This window comes from Leucopleurus acutus, assembly GCF_964270905.1.
Source record: "Leucopleurus acutus genome assembly, chromosome: X".
Taxonomy (NCBI): domain Eukaryota; kingdom Metazoa; phylum Chordata; class Mammalia; order Artiodactyla; family Delphinidae; genus Leucopleurus; species Leucopleurus acutus.
Genome location: NC_139148.1, coordinates 89,377,600 through 89,401,977, shown reverse-complemented (window position 1 = coordinate 89,401,977; position 24,378 = coordinate 89,377,600). Strand labels below are relative to the sequence as shown.

Sequence of the window (24,378 nt, the reverse complement as noted above, 5' to 3'; positions counted from 1 at the left end):
GTTTGAACCCATGAAAACTGTGGTTGGAAAACTGGGTAGAAAGAACAGGATAATTGAGGTAGTGCTTCTAGCTGCCTTGGGTATGAAAGTGTAGCATATGTTCTATACCTATTCTCCTTCTTTCCTAATAAAAGAATCCTAAATTTATTTGCAACAGTAATGTTTCCAGTAAAAGACCACATTTATAGCCTCCTTTGCAGCCAAGAATGGTCACATGACCAACTTCTACCTAATGAGGTGATGGCAGAAGTGTTGTATAGTAGTTCCAGGAAGGTAGCTAAAAGGGAAATGAATGTCTCAGACCATGATGTTTCTCATACCATCTGTTGTGGACTGAACTGTGTCCTACCCAAATTCATATGTTGAAGCTTTAACCCCCAGTACCTCAGAATGTGACTGTGTTTGAAGATAGGGCCTTTAAAGAGGTGATTAAATTAAAATGAGGCCATTAGGGTAGACACTAATACAATATGATTGGTTTCCTTATAAGAGGAGTTCAGGACACATAAAGAGATACCAGGGTGTGTATGCACAGAGGGACAGCCATGTGAAGAAGGAGTAAGAAGGAGGCCATTTGCAAGCCAAGGAGAGAGGCCTCAGAAGAAAACAAACCTGTGGACACCTGGATCTTGGACTTCCAACCTTTAAAACTGTGAGAAATAAATTTCTGTTGTTTAAGCTACTCAGCCTGTGGTGTCTTGTTATGGCAGCCATAGCAACCTAATACACATCCGATAAGGTTTTCAAGTTTGACAGCTCATTAGAATCAACTGGGGTGAACCTTAAAGATACTGATGACTAGGCTTATCCCTAGAGGCTCTGATTCAGTTGGTTGAATCTGAGCATTCGTGGGGATCCTAATGGATATCCAGAGTTGAAAACCACATGTCTAGGAGAATAGTTTTTTGCACTCCATTGAGCAGGCTGAGAGTGGTGAATCTAGCATCATTTAGAAGGCATCCCCCGGTATCTCCCTCCTTCCACTGTTTTTCCTCTACCCCATATCCTCCTTCTTTTTCTGCCCTATCCAGATCTCCACAGATGGACCCAGAGATGTCCCCATCTCTTAATCCTGTTCCATATCCAAGTTCAGTCCTAATTTGAGGAACATTTAATAGCTTCAGCCCCACTTCTGCCCTCCCTGTCAAGAAAAGGGGCCTCACTTTCTCTTACTCTGCCCGTTAGCCAGAGCCAGGGCAGCTCTCTAGAGGTAACTTCTTGCCTCTTAATCCAATTATAAAATGGATGAAAGACATGAACAGAGGGCAAATAGGCTTAGGAAAAGCTATTCAACATCTTTAGCTATCATGCAAATGCAAATTAAAAGCACAATGAAATGTTAAACCCACCTATTAGAATGGCTGAAAAAAAGTGACAAAACCAAATGCAGGCAACACTGGATAAACTGAGTCACTCACACATTGCCAAAGGGAATGCAAAATGGTACAGGCCGTCTGGAAAACAATTTGGCAGGTTTTTCAAAACAAAACATGCGATTACCAAATGATACAGCAGTTGCACTCTGGGCAATTTACCCAGAGAAATGAAAATTTATGTTTACACAAAAACCTTTACATGAAGTTCATCACAGTGTTACTCACAATAGTTAAAAAGTGGAAATAGCCCAGATGTCTTTCATCGGGGGAATGGGTAAGCAAACTGTGGTACATTCACACCGTGGAATCCTATTCAGCAATAAAAAGGAACAGATGATAGACACACTTTAGAACTTGGATGGATCTCAGGAGAATTATGCTGAGTGAAAGAAATCCATTCCTAAATGATTCCATTTCTATGACATTTAGGAAATTATAATAATGTTTGACAGAGTTTAGGGATGTGGGATCAGGAAGAAGGTGGGTGTGGCTATAAAGGCTAACATGAGGGAAATGTGTGGTGATGAAACAGTTTTTGATCTTGTTTGTGGTGATAGTTAGAACACCTACATAGCTGGTAAAAGTGCATGGTATGATATATATAAGTATTATGCACAGGCGTTCTAACACACAAATGAGTGCATGTAAAATGGCAAAATCTGTCTTTAAAACTTTGAACTCAAGGCATACCAGAGAGAGATTTGCTTCCTTCATAAAGATATGTATATTCTCATTAGGAGAAAGAATGAGAAACACCTTTCCACAGTGCCTGCCTTAGCCCTAAGGCTCAGCCAGCCCCTGCTACTGAGTCTTGACTTTTAAAGAGCCCTTGAAGAAGTGTTTAGGGATTCTTCTTTTTGCTTTCTATTACTGGTTTCTAATTTGATTCCATTGTGGCCAGGAAACACACTCTGCAATATTTCAATTCTTCTTTATTTATTTATTTAATTAATTACTTTATTTTATTTTTAATTTTTTTTTTTTTTTTTGCCGTACGCGGGCCTCTCACTGTTGTGGCCTCTCCCATTGCGGAGCACAGGCACCGGATGTGCAGGCTCAGCGGCCATGGTTCACGGGCCCAGCCGGTCCACGGCATGTGGGATCTTTCCGGACTGGGGCACGAACCCGAGTCCCCTGCATCGGCAGGTTGACTCTCAACCACTGGGCCACCAGGGAAGCCCCTATTTTTATTTTTTTAATATATTTATTTCTTTATTTATGGCTGTGTTGGGTCTTCGTTGCTGCACACGGGCTTTCTCTACTTGCGGCTAGCGGGGGCTACTCTTCTTTGCAGTGCACGAACTTCTCGTTGCGGTGGCTTTTCTTTTTGCGGAGCATGGGCTCCAGATGCACGAGTTTCATTAGTTGTGTCATGCAGGCCCAGTAGTTGTGGTGCACGGGCTTAGTTGCTCCGTGGCATGTGCTCAACACAATAAAGGCCATATACGACAAACCCACCACAAACATCATTCTCAATGGTGAAAAACTGAAAGCATTTCCTCTAAGATCAGGAAGAAGACAAGGATGTCCAGTCTCACCACTATTATTCAACATAGTTTTGGAAGTCCTAGCCAAGGCAATCAGAGAAGAAAAAGAAATAAATGGAACCTAAATTGGAAAAGAAGAAGTAAAACTGTCACTGTCTGCAGATGACATGATACTCTACATAGATAATCGTAAAGATGCCACCAGAAATCTACCAGAGCTAATCAATGAATTTGGTAAAGTAGCAGGATACAAAATAAATGCACAGAAATCTCTTGCATTCCTATACACTAACAACAAAAATCAGAAAGAGAAATTAAGGAAACATTCCCATTTACCGCTGCAACAAAAAGAATAAAATACCTAGGAATAATCTACCTAAGGACGTAAAAGTCCTATACTCAAGAGACTATAAGTCATTGATGAAAGAAATCAAAGATAACAAAAATAGATGGAGAGATGTACCATGTTCTTGGACTGGAAGAATCAACATTGTGAAAATGATTATACAACCGTAAGCAATCTACAGATTCAATGAAATGCCTAACAAATTACCAATGGCATTTTTTACAGAACTAGAACAAAAAGTCTTAAAAGTTATATGGAGACAAAAAAGACCCTGAATAGTCAGTGCAATCCTGAGGGAAAAAAACCGGAGCTGGAGGAATCAGACTCCCTGACTTCAGACTATACTACAAATCTACAGTAGTCAAGACAATATGATACTGGCACAAAAACAGAAATATAGATCGATGGAAGAGGATAGAAAGCCCAGAGATAAACCCATACACCTATGGTCAACTAATGTATGCCAAAGGAGGCAAGGATATACAATGGAGAAAAGACAGTCTCTTCAATAAGTTGTGCTGGGAGAACCGGACAGCTACATGTAAAAGAATGAAATTAGAACACTCCCTAACACCATACACAAAAATAAACTCAAAATGGATTAGAGACCTAAATGTAAGACCGAACACTATAAAACTCTTAAAGGAAAACATCAGAGGAACACTCTTTGACATAAATCACAACAAGATCTTTTTTATCCACCTCCTACAGTAATGGAAATAAAAACAAAAATAAACAAATGGGACCTAATGAAACCTAAAAGCTTTTGCACAGCAAAGGAAACTATAAACAAGACAAAAAGACAACCCTCAGAATAGGAGAGAGTATTTGCAAGCGAATCAAAAGACAAAGGATCAATCTCCAATATATATAAACAGCATATGCAGCTCAATATTAAAAAAGGGAACAACCCAATTAAGAAATGGGCAGAAGACCTAAATAGACATTTATCCAAAGAAGATATACAGATGGCCAAGAGGCACATGAAAAGCTGCTGAACATCACTAATTATTAGAGAAATGCAAATCAAAACTTCAATGAGGTATCACCTCACACCAGTTAGAATGGGCATCATCAGAAAATCTACAAACAACAAATGCTGGAGACGGTGTAGAGAAAAGGGAACCCTCTTGCACTGCTGGTGCGAATGTAAATTGGTATAGCCACTAGGGAGAACAGTATGGAGGTTCCTTAAAAAACTAAAAACAGAATTACCATATGACCCCGCAATCCCACTACTGGGCATATACCCAGAAAAAACCATAATTCTAAAAGACACACGCACACCAATGCAGCACTATTTACAACAGCCAGGTCATGGAAGCAACGTAAATGCCCATCGACAGATGAATGGATAAAGAAGACGTGGTACACATATACAATGGAATATTACTCGGCCATAAAAAGGAACAAAATCGGGTCATTTGTAGAGACGTACATGGACCTAGAGACTGTCATACAAAGTGAAGTAAGTCAGAAAGTGAAAAACAAATATCATAGATTAACACATATATGCGGAATCTAGAAAAATAATGCAGATGAACTGGTTTGCAAGGCAGAAATAGAGAAACTGATGTAGAGAACAAATGTATGGACGCCAAGGGGAGAAAGTGCGGTTGGGCGTTGTGGGTGGTCGTGGGATGAATTGGGAGATTGGGATTGACATGTATACACTGATATGTATAAAATAGATAAGTAATAAGGACCTGCTGAAAATAAATAAATTTTTAAAAATATATTGCCATTCCCCTTTTGAATATGGATAATGAAATCTTGGAAGAGTTGATGTGCCTGGCCAAGGTCATGCAACTTGTGGTACCACTAAGTGGTAGAGCCATAAAACCAGGGATCCAGTCTTAAGTTATTTGATGTCATTACCCCATCTACTGACAGATGACATTGTACTGCAAAAATTAAAATGGCCATGGCTGGTCTAATTCTTTATCTACAATTAGAGTATAAGAAAAAAATGTTCGTCTTCCCTGGTGGCGCAAGGGTTAAGAATCTGCCTGCCAATGCAGGGGACACAGGTTCAAGCCCTGGTCTGAGAATATCCCAAAGCCACGGAGCAACTAAACCCATGCGACACAACTACTGAGCCTGTGCTCTAGAGCGTGTGAGCCACAATTACTGAGCCCGTGTGCCACAGCTACTGAAGCCCGCACACCTAGTGCCCATGCTCCGCAACAAGAGAAGCCACTGCAATGATAAACCTGTGCACCGCAATGCAGAGTAGCCCCCACTTGCTGCAACTAGAGAGAGTCCACGCGCAGCACCAAAGACCCAACACAGCCAAAAATAAATTAAAACAAAAAGAAAAAGTGTTGAAGAAAGGAAACAGGAAAAACAAAAGTAAACAAAAGCAAAATAAAAACAAAAAAGAAAACAAATAAACGAAAAACCCAGAAAAGCTATGATCAAATGCTAAGTGTCATGAAGAAAAGTAAGGCTTGTCTGATAAGTTGACAGAGATGTGAGTTTAGTAAGGAAGGTGTTATAGGGCTATCTGGGGCAGGCTGTTACAGGAAAACACATAATTGTAGGAGAACATGTTTGGTGAGTTAGGGTTAGAGGCACAGAAAAGAGGCTAGTGTGGCTGGAGAAAAATTCATTCAACAAATATTCAAGTATCCACTGAACCAGGCATTACTATAGGCACTTAGGATATGTTAATGAACAAACCAACAAAGATTCCTGCCCTCCTGGAATTTATATTTTTCCATCAAGGGAGATGGCCAATTTACAAAATTGCATATGGATAAAGTGTATTGTATTCCAAAAGGTGGTAAACAATTGGGATCAGAAAAGGAAGCAGACAGGGAAGAAGTGGAAGCAAGAGTCCAGGGAGAGGGTTGGAAACAAATACTATTAGCTATCCTTGCAATTGATAGTAGAGTTATTAGTGGGTGGCAGTTTTCTCCATTACGTTGCTTTTGTCAAATATCAATGTAAATGCTATGCTGGCTTTACTGCACAGAGGCAAGAATACATTTTTCCTATGTTTTGGTGGGGACTCGACTGCTTGTTTAATATAGTGGAGCCCCAGGGACACTAAAGTCTGATGGCTTTTTGTCATCATTGGCCACTCGTGTTTTTTTCTTTTTCTTTTTTTTTTTTTTTTTTTTGCGGTATGCAGGCCTCTCAGTGGTGTGGCCTCTCCCGCTGCGGAGCACAGGCTCGGGATGCGCAGGCTCAGCGGCCATGGCTCACACGCCCAGCCGCTCCACGGCACGTGGGATCTTCCCAGACCAGGGCATGAACCCGTGTCCCCTGCATCGGCTGGTGGACTCTCAACCACTGCGCCACAAGGGAAGCCCGCCACTCGTTTTTAAGTTCGCACCCTCTGTTGTGTAGACTATCAATTTGGACGTCAGTTCTCTAGGTTTGAGACCCGGCCTGGCAGTAACCCTGGCCAGGCGGTGCCCAGGTGACAAAGAGAGACACTGTGCCAAGGAGATGTAGGAGGGTGGCCCTGGCGCCTGAGAGGAACCCTCTCCTGCATAAGGCTCTCTCCCCTCGGCCCTCTGGGTGGGGTCGGGAATCTGGCCCCTCCTCCCAGTACAGAGTAGATTGAGTGATAGAGGGTCACATGACCTGAGCTGCACCAATCCAAGTCCTCTTCCGGCGAGCTTAACTTTGAGAGGGAACCGTTAAGACGCCCAGTTCCGGAAACACTGAGGCTTTTCCGCTGCGAGCTCTGGAGAGGGAGGAACCTGCTCCTACTGCTGGGGTCTTGGACAGCTCAAGTTTTTTCCAACTCTTGTTCCAATCAGGTAAATTACAACAGCATTCTTTCTATAAATTACGCCTCTATTGACCTAAATTAAATTACCCAGGATCAAGGTTTGGGGGTTAATAAGACAGGCAATCGAACGGATTGCTGGGTCCACCGTCCTGTCCATTCTCCGTGCGTTCCTCTTTCCTCAGGTGTGATTCGCTTCAGTTGTGTGGCTAATCATTTCCTGCTCTCTGTTTAAAATCCCTCGATCAGCCTTCTGCTTCTTAAAAAAAAAGTTGGGGCTTCCCTGGTGGCGCAGTGGTTGAGAGTCCGCCTGCCGATGCAGGGCACAGGGGTTCGTGTCCCGGTCAGGGAAGATCCCACATGCCATGGAGCGGCTGGGCCCGTGAGCCATGGCCGCTGAGCCGGCACTTCCGGAGCCTGTACTCTGTGACTAGAGAGGCCACAACAGTGAGAGGCCCGCGTACCGGGAAAAAAAAAATTGTATTTCTCCTTTGCACCTCAGTTTTGTTTGCGGTTTGTTTTGATATCCCAGACTTTAAGTTGTAAGTATTGAAATGTATGTCTCTCTCTCCCCCCTCCCCCACCTCTCTGTCTCTCTCTGGCCTCTCTCTCTCTCTCTCTCTCTCTCTCTCTCTCTCTATATATATATATATATATATATATATATATGGTATTTCATTTCTTTTATACTTAAAATGGTTATCTTCTGAAGAGCAGATAAATACTCATCTACATCTTGGAGATGACTGCACTTTTATTTATTTTAATGGGCTCTCTAAAGCAGTTTTAAATAGTTTTTTAATGGATGATGCGGCATGAGCATTTATCCATCCTCCTAACTGTATTTCAATTAGTTAAACTCTTATTGAACAATGTCGTTTATACAATAACCATTCCTTTAACCAGTGATTTTTTTAATTCTTTATTTTAAAATAATTTTAGGCTCACAGAAACTTTGCAAGTAGTATAGAAAGCCTTCACCCAGATTTCCCTAATGTTAACATCTTATACAGCCAAAGAAAAACTATCAAAATTAGGAAATTAACATTGATGCAGTACTATTAACTAATCTACATACTTTATTTGAATTTCACCGTTTGTCCCAGTAATCTCATTTTTCTATTCCAGCATCCCATTCTGGATACCACATTGCATTTGGCCATCATTTCTCCTTAGTCTCCTCCAGGCTGACACTTCCTTAAGCTTTCTGGGTGTTTCCCAATCTTGACGCTTTTGAAGATACTGGTCAGGTATTTTATAGAATGTGTGTCAACTTGGGTTTGTCTGATGTGTTCTTGTGATTTGATTGAACTTATACATTTTTGGCAACAATACCTGTTTTATTCTCCTCCCCTTCATCCCATTGGTGATGGAGGAATTTCCACCCTTGTGTTATGGGGGTGGCTGAACACACGACACCTGACACTGGACAGATACTATCCAGAGCAGCTTATTAGTAACGTTTACTCACGGCCTGGGGAGGAGGACACCACTGGCCAGGTAGAGCCCCACAGGAGTCATTCTCTGGAAGAGAGTGAACAAGCAGGGGCTGTGGGGGGCAGTCTGTAGTAGCAAGAGGACGAGGTGACCCTTGGTTCACATGGGAGGATGTGATTGGCTTGTTTGAATACTTCTGTGAGCTGGTAGGGAACTGAAACCTGATAGTCAGGGGCGAGCAGGCACTGTGGCTAGTTCCCATGATAAGGCTGGTTCTTTGGCTAGGGAACCTTCTTCCCGGCAGCACAAAAGGGGAATGGGAACTTGTGGTTAGTCCATTTGAGACCCTCTGGGTTTTCCCCCAAATGTCAAGGCATACATGTCACTGTGCCTTAATTTTAGGTCTTATACCACGGCGCTGCAAAAGCGATTCTGTTCCTTGCTCCAAGCATCATGTGAGGGGGTACATGATGTCCATATGTTGTATTAATGATGATATTCATTTGCAACACTTGATTAAGGTAGGGACAACTGTGTTGCTCCATTGTAATAGTACTGTTTTCCTATTTGTAAGTATTAAATATCGTGTAGGAAATACTTTCAGACTATGAAAATATCCTATTTCTTCTCAGACTGTTATTCACGACTTTTAAAATCCATCTGTTGATCTTGCCTACAACAATTATGACTTAATGGTGACTTTCTATTTCCTTATTCTTACTACATTGGTTCATTAGAATTCTGAGGAGCTGTCTTTTCTCCCCCATTTATTTATTTATAAATTATCAAGTTGTTTATAAAACTTGTTTTATTTCAAATTATTGAATCAAATAGCTAATCAAATTATTTGTCAGTATTGAATCATGAATAACTATGTTATATTGTGACTTATAATCAAATTAAATCATTATTTAGTTTCTTGAATTGTTCCAGCTTTGGTGACTGCAAGCTCCTTTTGGTGGGGTCTGTGTTCTTTCAGCATGACCTGATCCTTTTTTGTGTACTTCCTTGCTGGCATTGTAAGGTATTCCTGTTCATCTTGTGTTTTTGTCCCCACCACGGCCCTGAAATCAAAACACTTCTGCAAAGAGCCATGCTTCCTTTTCTTGGAAAATAACATTTAGAAACCAATATCTCAGTGTGTGTTCATTGCTATTGCGGTTTCACTGCTGCTAAGTCCTCCCTCTCCATCCACAAATGAAGGAAATATATTGTATGTATATACTCATGCTTACAGATACTTCTCAATTTCTCTACCTATATGTATAGATATTGAAAGCCAGGAGCTCATACTGATACTTCTTATTTTAATCCATTGTAGCCTTGTTTGTAACTTCTTTGTCTCACCTGGCTCTCCTTATCTTCAATATTTACTTACTTGTTCATTCCTGATATATACATGAAGTACTTGCAGAAAGGCTACCCAATACACCTGTTAGAAACAGATTTGATAACTTGTGTTTGTGTACAGTTCTTTATGTCTTAGGCCTCAGAGGATGCAGTCAAAGAACTACTATTTCCCTAAGTTGCTTAGCTTAGCTATTTTCTTTCTCGCCTCTTAGCTGTGGTTAAGACATTCATTTGTAATATAGTTAGGTTAATTTGTTGGTGTTTGTATTTGACTTTGCCTCCTCCCCACATCTTAGTTGATTTTAATTTTTTATTTAATTCTGGGGTATGTGAAATATTACTGTGATTCAAAGAGTCAGGGCTGCACAGAAACATCTATTAGACAAGTGTCACTCTTTCCTCATGCCTTCTAAGCCCCTCCCATTCGCCACTTATTTCCCACACTCCCCCTGTAGATAACCAATCTCGTTAGCTTCTGGTTTAATCTTTCCTGTATTTACTCTGCACAAATGAACTGATACATATATGTGTTCTTATATTCCCTTGTTTATTAAATGAAGGATGGCATTTTATAATGCTCCTTTGCACTTTTCCTTTTTCAGTTAACAGCATCCCATAAAAAACTCTTTATGCCATAGAGGGCTTCATTGTTTTTTTGTTTTTGTTTCTCTTTTTATACAGCTGCATTGGACTCGGCTGACATATGTAGGGGCATTTAACTGGTTTTCAACATTCTGCAACTACAAACAATGCTGCAGTGAATAACCTTAGGCATAAGTATTTTTGTGTTGGTGGAAATGGATCTTCAAGTTTTATTCCCAGCAGTAGTATTGTTGGGCCAAAAGTTAAGTGCATGTGTATTTCTGTTAGGTATTTCCAAATTTCTCTCCAGAAGGGTTGTACTGGTTTTCACTCCCACTAGCTACTGTGACTGTTTCCCCACAGACTCACTAACAGAACATGTTGCCCTACTTTTGTGACCTTTGTTGATGTGGTAGGTGAGAAATGGTATCTCGGCATTGTCTTAGTATGCACTTGTCTAATTATGAGAAAGTGTGACTATATTTTGAGGACTGTTTTATATATTTTTTGTGAATTATCTGTTCATATCTTTTCCCATTTTTCTGTAGAAATATTAGCCTTTTGTCCTTCAATACTTCAGAGTTCTGTATATACTTGGACTATTATTCATTTGTCCGTGAGGCATGTGCAAATACTTTATGTCAGTTTGTCAATTGCCTTTTGACTTAGTTATGATGTGTTTGCCGTACATTAAAAAAATCCTTCGTAGGCACATAGATCACTGTTTTCTTTCATTGCCTCTGGAAATTTGAGTCACAGTTAGAAAGCCTTTCCCTACGCTGAGGTTAAAGCAGAGTCCTGCCATATTTTCTTAAAGATTTTGTTATGGTTTCATTTGTTTAGATTCCTAACCCGTTTACAGTTTATTTCTGTGTATGGTGTGTGGTATGGATCTACACTGATTCTTTTCCCAAATGTCTCAGTTGTTCCAGCATCATTTATTGAACGTCCATCTTTGCCTCAGTGATTTTAAATGCCCTTTCATCATATACTGAAATTTCCATATATTATTCTTGTTTTTCTGGGTTTTCTATTCTTTTTCACTGGACTGTTTGTCTACTCATGTACCAGTACCACAGTGTTATAATAACCGAGGCTTTAGAGCATGCTTTAATGTCTGGTATCATTACTCCCCATTTACAGGTTTTCTTTTTCACTTATATCCTGGCTATTCTTGCATGATTTTTAAAAAATATATTAATTTTATTATCCATTGATCTAACTCCATAGAAACATTTGCTGGTATTTTTGAGATTATATTAAATTTATACATTAGTTTAGGGAGAACTGACATCTTCTTAATGTTGTGTTATTCTATCCAAGAACATTGACCAATGTCTTTGTACTTATTCAAGTTTCCTTCTATGTCGTTCAGGAGTGTCTAAAAATTGTCCTTGCATAGCTGCTCTTATTAAGTTTATTTCTATGCATTTAAGCTTTGTTTTTGCTATTGCATATGGAATTTTCTCTACTAAAGTGTCCTCCAGCTGTGTGTGTGTGTGCACACAAAGACCATTGACTTTTGTATGTAACTCTATATCCTACTACCTTGATGATTTCTCTTATTGTTTTACTCAATCTGTCATTGTTTCTATAGGGTTTTACAGGTGTACGGTAATATCTGCACACAGAGGTGGCTTTACTTCTTGTTATTCATTCTCATAAATCTAATTGATTTCTCTAGTCAACTGACTAATGCTTGTAGTTGAAGACTGAACAGGAATGATATAATGGGCATACTTTTCTTGTTCCTGAGCTTATTGGAAAACCTCTGGTAGTCCCCCACTAAATAAAATACTTGCATGAGGAATTAATTATATATCTTTTATCATCTTAAGAATGCATCCCTCTTTCCCACTTCTTGAGGTTTTTCTTTTCTTAACATGAATGGGTGTTGAAGTTTCCCAAAGATTTGTTTGGCATCTGTGGTTTTAATCATATGATATTTGTCCTTAATTATATGACGATGGTGAATGATATCAATGGAATTCCTAATATAGAGCCAGCCTTGTATTAATGGAATAAATTGCACTTGATCACAGTATATTAGTTTCTAAATGTATTGTTGGATGTTTGCTAATATTCTATTTAGTATTTTGGTATCTACCTTTTACCTGTTAGCATCCTACTGGCTTCATATAAGAAGTTAGGGAAGTTTCCTTCCTTTCTAATGTTCTTACATAACTCATAGAGCTTTGGTACTATTTGATCTTTGATGGTTTACTAGGATTCTCCTGTAAAACCATCTGAGCAAGGTGCTTCTTGGGGGTATTGCTGTAATACCTTTATTTCTTCTATGAAAATTGCCTAATTTAAGCTTTCTAACACTAGAATCAGAATTTTGGTAATTTGTATTTATCTAGGAAGTTACCTATTTCATATAGATTTTCAAGTTTATTTGCATAGAGGTTGGCAAAGTAATCTCTTCCTTTTTCTGTTTCAATGATTATTTCTCCTTTGTCTTTTAGTATTTTGTCTATGTGTGATCTCTCCCTTTCCTCCTTCATCAAGCCAGCTAGGGGTTTGTCTGTTTTGAAAAACAAGATTTCGTTTTTCTATTTTGTATCATATTCATTTCTGCTTTTATGTTTTGCTTTCTTTAGTTGTTCTTTTTTTCCTAGTTGTTTTTTTTGTTTTTTGAGGCCATACTTTAATTAATTTATCTTCATTCTTCCATTTTTACTCATAAAAGTGCATACTGTGTGAATTTGCCTCGGATCACCACTCTAAATGTATCCCATAGATGCCGATATGTAGTTTTTCATAGTCATTCTTTTAAAACATTTCTTTACAACTTCAGTTTGCATCTCCTGTTATATTCAACAGTTTTTAAGAGAAGTTTTAAAATTTTTTTTCAGGTGGAAAGGCCTTTCTGTTTTCAATTTTTGTTACTAACTTTTATTGCATTGGGGTTAGAGAGGATTGTTTGTACCATTTCTACTTTATAGAAATCAATTATCTAATCTCTGTGAGATAATTATGATCCATTTTTGACAAGAATATATTCATTATATAACATTATTGATTAGCTTTCTCTTTTTTTTTATATGACTTGATCAGCCTTAGACTGAGTTTGGTGTATTAAATTTCCTACTCTTACTGTTTCCTATTATTATTATTTTATCTACGTCTCCTTGCATTTTTGCTTTATAAAGGTGTTTGTTTGTTATTGGTGCATAAATATTCCTATGGGTTTTATCTTCATTGTGAGTTTTGGCTTTTATCATTAAGACGTGTTTTGGTCCCGTTTAATGCTTTCTTAAAATCATCCTGAACCACCTGTTTTCTTAACACTTTACTCTCTGGGTTTCATATCCTCCAATGCTTGCTTGAGTATAATTAATTTTGTTTGGAGTGTTGACTTCCACTCTTTTTCTCCTTCATGGTTGTTTAACATGTATGCACTTTTGTTCCCTCATCTATTTTTTTTTTTTACAAAGCTTTGTATGGAATTCCCTTCATTCTGTTCATCTGTATGATACTGTTTTTTTGGACAAGATTCCTAGTTTAATAATGTGAAATTTTGTTAGTATAGCAAAGACCAGATCCTTTTTTATTTTGTTTGTTTGTTTTGGTGATGAAGGGAGAAGTCCTGAGTGCTCTGATTTTGCGGTTCTCTTATGTCTTGCAAGATCCTTAATTTTCCCCTTTTGTTTATTTTCTCCATCATTACCCAAGCGCCAACGGATGCTTCCCCCTAACTCTTTGCCTTTCTTCTTCCCTAAGAGTTATATCTTTCAAAGACTGCACTTTAAATCATCTCTGTCCCTTCATAAGCTCCGATTTTGGAGTGCCTTCCCTGTAGTCCAGGCTCTCATATTCTAGGACACATTTTTGGTATTTTTAGATTTATTCTGGGCTTAGTCCTTCTGCTGTAGTTTTAGATCAGCTTTCAGCCCTTTTCCATCTTTCCTCTCTCTTGGCAGCTTTTCTTGGTCTGTCTTTTTGTTTTCCACAAAGCCTAGTAATGGGAGTGTGACAAATCTTATGCCAGGATTCATGATTGTTCTTTTTTTACTCACAATACTTTTGAATTTTTGGCCTTCTCCATTTTAAAATACTGATGAGGGTGTGGCTTTTGTGTAGATGTACATTTTCCTTCTTATTGGTTTGTATCCTTTTGGGAGAAAATAATATTTTTAACATCTTTATTAGAGTATAATTGCTTTACAATGGTTTGTCAGTTTCTGCCTTATAACGAAGTGAATCAGCTATACATACACATATGTCCCCATATCTCTTGCCTCTTTCATCTCCCTCCCTCCCACCCTCCCTATCCCACCCCTCTAGGTGGTCACAAAGTGCCGAGCTGATCTCTTTGTGCTATAGGGCTGCTTCTAACTAGCGATCTATTTTACGTTTGGTAGTGTATATATGTCCCTGACATTCACTTTATCCCAGCTCGCCCTTCCCCCTCCCCGTATCCTCAAGTCCAGCCTCTAGTAGGTCTGCATCTTTATTCCCGTCTTACACCGAGGTTCTCTGACCATTTTCTTTTTTTTTCCATTTTCTATTTTATTTTATTTTTTTTTTGGTGGCTTAAAATGGCAGAAATTTATTCTTTCATAGCTCTGGAAGCCAAGTCTGAAATCAATATCACTGAGCTGAAATCAATGTGTTGGCAGGGCTGTTTTCCTTCTGGAGGCTCCAGGAGAGAATCCATTCTTGCTTCTTCCAGCTTCTTGTGGCTGCCAGCATCCTCTGGCGTGTGGTCACATCAAAACAACCTCTGCCTGTGTGGTCACATTGACATTTCCTTTTCTGTGTGTGTCAAATCTGGTTTTGCCCCTATATTTTAATTTATTTTATTTTTTTTAATTTATTTTAACATCTTTATTGGAGTATAATTGCTTTACAATGGTGTGTTAGTTTCTGCTTTATAACAAAGTGAATCAGTTATACATATACATATGTTCCCATATCTTTACCCTCTTGCATCTCCCTCCCTCCCAGCCTCCCTATCCCTCCCCTCTAGGTGGTCATAGACCACCTAGCTGATCTCCCTGTGCTACGCGGCTGCTTCCCACTAGCTACCTATTTTACGTTTGGTAGAGTATATATGTCCATGCCATTCTCTGACTTTGTAACAGTTTACCATTCCCCCTCCCTATATCCTAAACTCCATGCTCTCGTAGGTCTGTGTCTTTATTCCCGTCTTACCCCTAGGTACTTCATGACCTTTTCTCAGGGTATGCCCAGTAGTGGGATTGCTGGGTCGTATGGTAGTTCTGTTTTTAGTTTTTTAAGGAACCTCCATACTGTTCTCCATAGTGGCTGCATCATTTCTCATTCCCACCAATAGTGCAGTTTTCCCTTTCCTCCTCACCCTCTCCAGCATTTATTGTTTGTAGATTTTTTGATGATGGCCATTCTGACCGGTGTGAGATGATATCACATTGTAGTTTTGATTTGCATTACTCTAATGATTAATGACGTTGAGCATTCTTTCATGTGTTTGTTGGCAATCTGTATATCTTCTCTGGAGAAATGTCTATTTAGGTCTTCTGCCCATTTATGCATTGGATTGGGTTTTTTTTGTTATTGAGCTGCATGAGCTGCTTGTAAATTTTGGAAATTAATCCTTTGTCAGTTGCTTCATTTGCAAATATTTTCTCCCATTCTGAGGGTTGTCTTTTGGTCTTGTTTATGGTTTCCTTTGCTGTGCAAAAGCTTTGAAGTTTCATTAGGTCCCATTTGTTTATTTTTGTTTTTATTTCCATTTCTCTAGGAGGTGGGTCAAAAAGGATCTTGCTGTGATGTATGTCATAGAACGTTCTGCCTGTTTTCTCCCAACTGTTTTATAGTTTCTGGCCTTACATTTAAGTCTTTAATCCCTTTTGAGTTTATTTTTGTGTATGGTGTTAGGGAGTGTTCTAATTTCATACTTTTACATGTACCTGTCCAGTTTTCCCAGCACCACATATTGAAGAGTCTATCCTTTCTACATTGTACATTCCTGCCTCCTTTATCAAAGATAAGGTGACCATATGTGCGTGGGTTTATCTCTCAGCTTTCGGTCCTGTTCCATTGATCTATATTTCTGTTTTTGTGCCAGTACCATACTGTCTTGATTACTGTAGCTCTGTAGTATAGTCTGAAGTCAGGGAGCCTGATTCCTCCAGCTCCAATTTTCGTTCTCAAGATTGCTTTGGCTATTCGGTGTCATTTGTGTTCCCATACAAATTGTGAAGTTTTTTGTTCTAGTTCTGTGAAAAATACCAGTGGTAGTTTGATAGGGATTGCATTGAATCTGTAGATTGCTTTGGGTAGTAAAGTCATTTTCACAATGTTGATTCTTCCAATCCAAGAACATGGTATATCTCTCCATCTATTTCTATCATCTTTAATTTCTTTCATCAGTGTCTTATAATTTTCTGCATACAAGTCTTTTGTCTCCTTAGGTAGGTTTGTTCCTAGATATTTTATTCTTTTTGTGGCAATGGTAAATAGGAGTGTTTCATTAATTTCTCTTTCAGATTTTTCATCATTAGTGTATAGGAATGCCAGAGATTTCTGTGCATTCATTTTGTATCCTGATACTTTGCCAAATTCATTGATTAGCTCTAGTAGTTTTCTGGTAGCATCTTTAGGATTCTCTATGTATAGTATCATGTCATCTACCAACAGTGACAGCTTTACTTCTTCTTTTCCAATTTGTATTCCTTTTATTTCTTTTTCTTCTCTGATTGCTATGGCTAAAACTTCCAAAGCTATGTTGAATAATAGTGGTGTGAGTGGGCAACCTTGTCTTGTTCCTGATCTTAGTGGAAATGGTTTCAGTTTTTCACTATTGAGGACGATGTTGGCTGTGGATCTGTCATATATGGCCTTTGTTATGTTGAGGAAAGTTCCTTCTATGCCTACTTTCTGGAGGGTTTTTTTTCATAAATAGGTGTTGAATTTTCTCGAAACCTTTCTCTGCATCTATTGAGATGATCATATGGTTTTTCTCCTTCAATTTGTTAATATGGTTTATCACATTGATAGATTTGCGTATATTGAAGAATCCTTGCATTCCTGGAATAAACCCCACTTGATCATGGTGTATGATCCTTTTAATGTGCTGTTGGATTCTGTTTGCTAGTATTTTGTTGAGGATTTTTGCATCTATGTTCATCAGTGATATTGGCCTGTAGTTTTCTTTCTTTGTGACATCCTTGTCTGGTTTTGGTATCAAGTTGATGGTGGCCTCGTAGAAGGAGTTTGGGAGTGTTCCTCCCTCTGCTATATTTTGGAAGAGTTTGAGAAGGATAGGTGTTAGCTCTTCTCTAAATGTTTGATATAATTTGCCTGGGAATCCATCCGGTCCTGGGTTTTTGTTTGTTGGAAGATTTTTAATCACAGTTTCAATTTCAGTGCTTGTGATTGGTTTGTTCATATTTTCTATTTCTTCCTGGTTCAGCCTCAGAACGTTGTGCATTTCTAAGAATTTGTCCATTTCTTCCAGGTTGTCCATTTTATTGGCATAGAGTTGCTTGTAGTAATCTCTGATGATCCTTTGTATTTCTGCAGTGTCAGTTGTTACTTCTCCTTTTTCATTTCTAATTCTATTGATTTGAGTCTTCTCCCATTTTTTTCTTGATGGGTCTGGCTAATGGTTTATCAATTTTGTTTATCTTCTCAAAGAGCCAGCTTTTAGTTTTATTGATCTTTGCTATCGTTTCCTTCATTTCTTTTTCATTTATTTCTGATCTGATTTTTATGATTTATTGCCTTCTGCTAATTGTGGGGATTTTTTTTGTTCTTCTTTTTCTATTGCTTTATGTGTAAGGTTAGGTTGTTTATTTGAGATGTTTCTTGTTTCTTGAGGTAGGATTGTAATGCTATAAGCTTCCCTCCTAGAACTGCGTATGCTGCATCCCATAGGTTTGGGTCGTCGTGTCTCCATTGTCATTTGTTTGTAGGTAATTTTTGATTTCCTCTTTGATTTCTTCAGTGATCTCTTGGTTATTTAGTAGTGTATTGTTTAGCCTCCATGTGTTTGTATTTCTTACACATTTTTTTCTGTAATTGCTATCTAGTCTCATAGCATTGTGGTCAGAAAAGATACTTGATACGATTTTAAATTTCTTAAATTTACCAAGGCTTGATTTGTGACCCAAGATATGATCTATCCTGGAGAATTTTCCTTGAGCACTTGAGAAGAATGTGTATTCTGTTGTTTTTGGATGGGATGTCCTATAAATATCAATTAAGTCCATCTTGTTTAATATATCATTTAAAGCTTGTTTTTCTTTATTTATTTTCATTTTGGATGATCTGTCTATTGGTGAAAGTGGGGTGTAAAGTCCCCTACTATGATTGGGTTACTGTTGATTTCCCCTTTTATGGCTGTTAGTATTTGACTTATGTAGTGAGGTGCTCCTATGTTGGGTGCGTAAATATTTACAATTGTTATATCTTCTTCTTGGATAGATCCCTTGATCATTATGTAGTGTCCTTCTTTGTCTCTTGTAATAGTCTGTTTTAAAGTCTATTTTGTCTGATATGAGAATTGCTACTCCAGCTTTCTTTTGATTTACATTTGCATGGAGTATCTTTTTCCATCCTCTCACTTTCAGTCTGTATGTGTCCCTAGGTCTGAAGAGGGTCTCTTGTAGACAGCATATATATGGGTCTTGTTTTTACATCCATTCAGCCAATCTATGTCTTTTGGTTGGAGCATTTAATCCATTTACATTTAAGGTAATTGTCGATATGTATGTTCCTGTTACCATTTTGTTAATTGTTTTGGTTTTTTTTTATTGTAGGTCTTTTCCCTCTCTTGTGTTTCTTGCCCAGAGAAGTTCCTTTAGCATTTGTTGTAAAGCTGTTTGGTGGTGCTGAATTCTCTTAGCTTTTGCTTGTCTGCAAAGCTTTTAATTTCTCCTTCACATCTGAATGAGATCCTTGTTGGTTAGAGTAATCTTGGTTGTAGGTTTTTTCTTTCATCCCTTTAAATATGTCCTGCCAGTCCCTTCTGTCTTTCAGAGTTTCTGTTGAAAGATCAGCTGGTTATCTTATGGGGATTCCCTTATGTGTTACTTGTCGTTTTTCCCTTTCTGCTTTTAATATTTTTTCTTTGTGTTTAATTTTTGATGGTTTGATTAATATGTGTCTTGGCGTGTTTCTCCTTGGATTTATCCTCTATGGGACTCTCTGTGCTTCCTGCACTTGATTAACTATTTCCTCACATCCTTCTCTGGAGCTCCTTTAAGCAGCGCTCTTAATCCCCTCTCCTGGTGCACCAGGAAAGAGAGGCAAGAAAAAGTCTCTTGTCTCTTTGGCAGCTCCAGACTTTTTCCTGGAGTCCCTCTCTGCTAGCCGTGGCACACTAGCCCCCTTCAGGCTGTGTTCATGTAGCCAACCCCAGTCTTTTCCCTGGTATCTGACCTCTGAAGCTCGAGCCTCAGGTCCCAGGCTCCGCCCACCTCGGCGGGTGAGCAGACAAGCCTCTCAGGCTGGTGAGTGCTGGTCAGCACCGATCCCCTGTGTGGGAATCTCTCTGCTTTGCCCTCCACACCCCTGTTGCTGCGCTCTCCTCTGCGGCTCCAAAGCTTCCCCCCTCCGCCACCTGCAGTCTCCGCCCACGAAGGGGCTTCCTAGTGTGTGGAAACCTTTCCTTCTTCACAGCTCCCTCCCACTGCTGCAGGTCCCATCCCTATCCTTTTGTCTCTGTTTTTTATTTTTTCTTTTACCCTACCCAGGTCCTTGCGGAGTTTCTTGCCTTTTGGGAGGTCTGAGGACTTCTGGCAGCATTCAGTAGGTGTTCTGTAGGAGTTGTTCCACATGTAGATGTATTTCTGATGTATTTGTGGGCAGGAAGGTGATCTCCACTTCTTACTCTTCTGCCATCTGGAAGCTCCTCAGGAGGAAATAATTTGAGGAAGGCAGCTAGGTGGTCAGCATTGTCTTCTGCTAACTTACCTCTGATTTCTAATGGCATTTTATCTCATGGAAGTGTGTGTGTGTGTGTGTGTGTGTGTGTGTGTGTGTGTGCATGCATGCGTGCACACAAGTCCATTTTCATTCTATTCCTATAGTAGTGGTCACTTGAGTTGGCCCTATGGTTCACCACATACTTATTCAATAAGTATTTTGTCCACAGCTAACCCTGGAAGCAAACAAGTGACTATAGATACCTTCTCAGGATTTCTAAAAATTCTCCACTCTGAAGCAGGTTTTTGAAGATGGACCAAAAGACCACAGTCACCCTCCTTGAGCTTGCTGCAAAGAGTCTGCTGAATAATGAGCCTGCAGCTATCCATGCCCTGGACGAAATCCCAAGAGACCTCTTTGTTCCATTGTTCAACGCTGCCTTCTCCGGTGGGCATAAGACGATCCTAAAGGCAATGGTGAAGGTTTGGCCTTTTCGCTGTCTCCATATTGGGTCATTGACCACACGGGAATCATACTATGACATCTTGGAAGCCATGATTGATGGTCTGCAGATCCTCCCTGCCCAGAACTCTTCCTCTTGGTAAGACTATGACCAGTAGAGACACAGGGAGTCAGCAGGAGTGTATGCTGTAGCCTGGGGCAGGGGAATACCTAACGGTCTCCCAACAGTAGCCAATGGTGAATACTGCAGTCTTTGCAGAGCTGTCGGTCCTTCGGGACTCTATTGCCTTATAGAGTTGATTATAGAGTAGAGGTGTTTGAGGATACTATGAATGGATTTGAGTGCGATGACACAGACGTGGAGTATGGGCATTGAGACAGGGAAAGACCGGAGGTGAAGGAGGGGGTGGGGAAAGGATGAAAGACGCTGCATTTGTGTGGAAAGAACTTCTTGGTGAATGGCAATGAAGTGAAAACCAGGGTTAAAGTGTTCTGTCCCTGCTTCTCATCATTGATCTTGCTGGGTTATATTAAAATCAGCTATCTCTCATGTGTTCTGTCTCTTCCTTTCCTTACAGGGGGCCCAAACTGAGGATCCTAGATTTAAGGAGTGATCTGGTCTGTAAGACAATATGCTCTGAGATTGGGACCGCATTCCCTTTCTGTTTTCAGTCATGCATTTACTCTCAGCACTCTATCCTTAAGATAGAAGCTCAGCATAGAGTCAGGTGCCTCAGGATTGGTAATTCCGGGTCTGAGCCTCAGTCAGCTCAGGAACCCATGGAATTGCTAGTGGATATTTCCCTCAATAGTACCTTGAGAACAGAACAATTCCTCTCTTTCCTTTGTAGTAAGATTCAGCAGAATGTTGGGTCCTTGCACGTCTGCTGCAGAGATTTGCAAATCGATAGAATGTCTGGGCACAAAAGTATCCTGCAGTTTCTGGATCTGGGGTGCATTGAGAACCTGGAAGTGGATCAGGCTAGTCTGAGTGAAGTCATCACCCTTTTGGCTCAGGTGATCCACCTGAACAGCCTTACTCTGTGTAACATCCCCTTTAAAACTTATAATAGAAGGAAATTCAGATCTTTTCTCCTCTGCCTTGGGCGGCTGGACCATCTCCAGGAGCTCAGCTTGTCTTTCTTCTGCCTCACAGATCAACTGCACAAACTGCTCAGGTGAGGGGGTGGGGAGGAACCTGGGTTCCCTGATCACCTCATTGTTAACACAGAAGAGACCATGCTTGGATCTTCCTAAGCTCCTTGTAACCCATTTCTCTCTTTGCGTCAGCATAGGCACTGCTGGGAGTTTGAACATAGCTGGGGGAGAGAGGGGTACCTTATGCTGAGCAGCAGATGAGGTTAGAAAAGGAAGCTGTGCTCATTCATTCATTCAGTGACCGTGGGCAGATCCTAAAAGAAGTCTGTAAATATATTGGTGAAAAAGACTCAGTCCTTCTCCTATTGGACTTTACAGATCTCTAGAGAGGAAGGGGAGGCATTCAGATGGAGAACCATTAAGCTATAGGACTAATGCACATGTCCATGGATGGGCCCCAATAGTTAACACTGCCAGATAATATTGCTCCTGTATTTCCCCTCAGGCTTACACCCTGAATGGAGAGCTTGTCGTCTGGTACTAGTCAAAGGAAACCCTCAGTTGGCTGTTTTCCCAGACCCATCCTCGCCAAATAAGTGAATCAGATCCAACACTGATTATGTCGTATATACTAAGTGCATGCAATTTCTTCACTTAATCTTTCCCGCAGTTCTGTATAATAATTACTGCTGTGCACGTTTTCAATTAAAACCCTGTACCTCAGAGTGGTAAAGTAACTTTCTCAGGGTCACAAATCTATAAAGTCTGATCCCAAAGTCCACATTGTTAACCACTTATTGCAAACCATGAACACAGTAGTTTATTCTAGATCCTTAGGTACCTAAAATTTGGGGCTCATTGCCCTCATTCTTCTGAAATAACCTTACATTTTTCTCTCTGTAGAGTTGTGCCACCTCAGTTGGATTCACTGTATCTACCTCACTGTCAGCTTTCTCACAGAGATGTCACTGTCCTGTCCCAGAGCTCTCAGGCCACCCACCTAAGGGTATTGAGTCTCAGTAACAACCACATCTTCTCAGAAGTTTATGAGCCCTTCCAGGCTCTGCTGGAGAAGGTCTCAAGCACCCTGCAACATCTGGTGATAAACAATTGTATGATAACTGATTCTACTCTCTCTGCCGTCATCCCAGCCCTGAGCCACTGTACTCACCTCCGTGTCCTTAGCTTTGCCTTCAATCCCATTACAATGCCTGTGCTCAAGAGCCTTCTGCAGCACTTGACTTCCTTGATGAAGCTGAAGCATGTGATTTATCCTGTCCCTGTCCATTGCTACGAGGAATGGATTTTTCATGACCGTTTGGACCGACAGAAACTTGCTGAAGTTCAGGCTCAGTTGGAAGCGATGCTGCACGGGGCACAGAGGAACGACATGAAATGGGTCAGTTGTTCAGAGTGATTTCCACAGCACAGGGAGGTGTTTCAACACTGATGTGTGGTCATGAAAGTGTTCACTTTTTTTTTTTTTTTTGCCTGAAACCCAAGTTTGTAGAGACACATATATAAAGTTCTACTGTTCTAGGAAACTGGGGTTAGGAACACTGGATATGTAAACTGATCTCTATAAAAGAGGAACTTTAAAAAGGAAATAGAGGAATTTGAAATGTCCGCTGGATCTCTTGCCCACTGCCCTCTACATTTTCTGGTTACTATCCACAGTGTTGGGTATGTGACATAAGCTGACCCAGTCATGGTACATCATTTCCTTATCCACACTGATTGGTTCACTTATCCATTTATGGGCACTTGACACAAGTCAGATCAATTGAAACTCTTCCTAGAGGTGGTAGTTGTTGAATAATTTTACCCTCTAGGGACCTGCAAACTTCTTGTATTTCTGATTTCCTCAGGTGGCTTATGAGAAACCGTATGCAACTAAAAGGAAACAAACTATGCCCACTACCTACTGGTATCTTCATCAGCATATTGCTGCCTAATTTCCCAGGTCTCAGACCCCTGGCTCAGTTATTCCTTATTCCACACACATTCACCAAGTATCTGTTATGATTTAGGTACTTTTCCAGATGCTAAGAAAGATAAAGTCCCTGATCTCACTCAGAGTGTAGACATTCCTATGATTTATCAGTTTCTCTACTCTTTCTTGGAAGACTTGGGAAATTATTTATTCCCCCATAACACAGTATTTTTCTCACTTTTTCCCCTCACATAGTCTGCTCAAATGATATTGGTCTTTTTATGCTGTTGGGTAGCTGCTCAGGCCTCAGGTCATGGCTTAAATGTTACCTCCTCAGATAGGTTTTCTCTTACTTCCCCATTTAAGCAGATTTATTCTGCTGCTGCTTTTGCTTAAGGTACCATGTATATTTCCTTCATCGTACACATTGTTGCATATGTATTTGCTCCCTCTGCCCCTCCACTAGAGTTGCACTGCTCAGTATGGTGCCCACTAACCATATGTGGCTTCTGAACTCTAGAAATTTGGCTAATCTCAAATGTGATGTACCCTAGGTGTTGAATGCACTCTGTGTATCCAAGAGTTAGTAAGAAACAAAGGATATAGAATAACTAATTGATAATTTACGTGTATTGTTTACATGATGAAATGATAACATACTCCATATCAAAGACAGTAAAGATAAAAGAATGTAAATTAAATTCTTT

The 24,378-nt window shown here is 39.8% G+C and overlaps 1 protein-coding gene across 1 annotated transcript; it reads left to right on the top strand.

Moving 5' to 3' along the window:
• Positions 1-20,489: 20,489 nt before the first annotated feature.
• On the top strand, positions 20,490-23,579 carry LOC309978498 (melanoma antigen preferentially expressed in tumors-like; the record flags this gene model as incomplete). The annotated part of the gene is made up of 3 exons (XM_082865018.1): positions 20,490-20,779; positions 21,219-21,818; positions 22,642-23,579. 3 exons carry the CDS (start codon positions 20,490-20,492, stop codon positions 23,153-23,155), a joined length of 1,404 nt encoding a protein of 467 aa, XP_082721144.1. The 3' UTR covers positions 23,156-23,579.
• Positions 23,580-24,378: the final 799 nt, after the last annotated feature.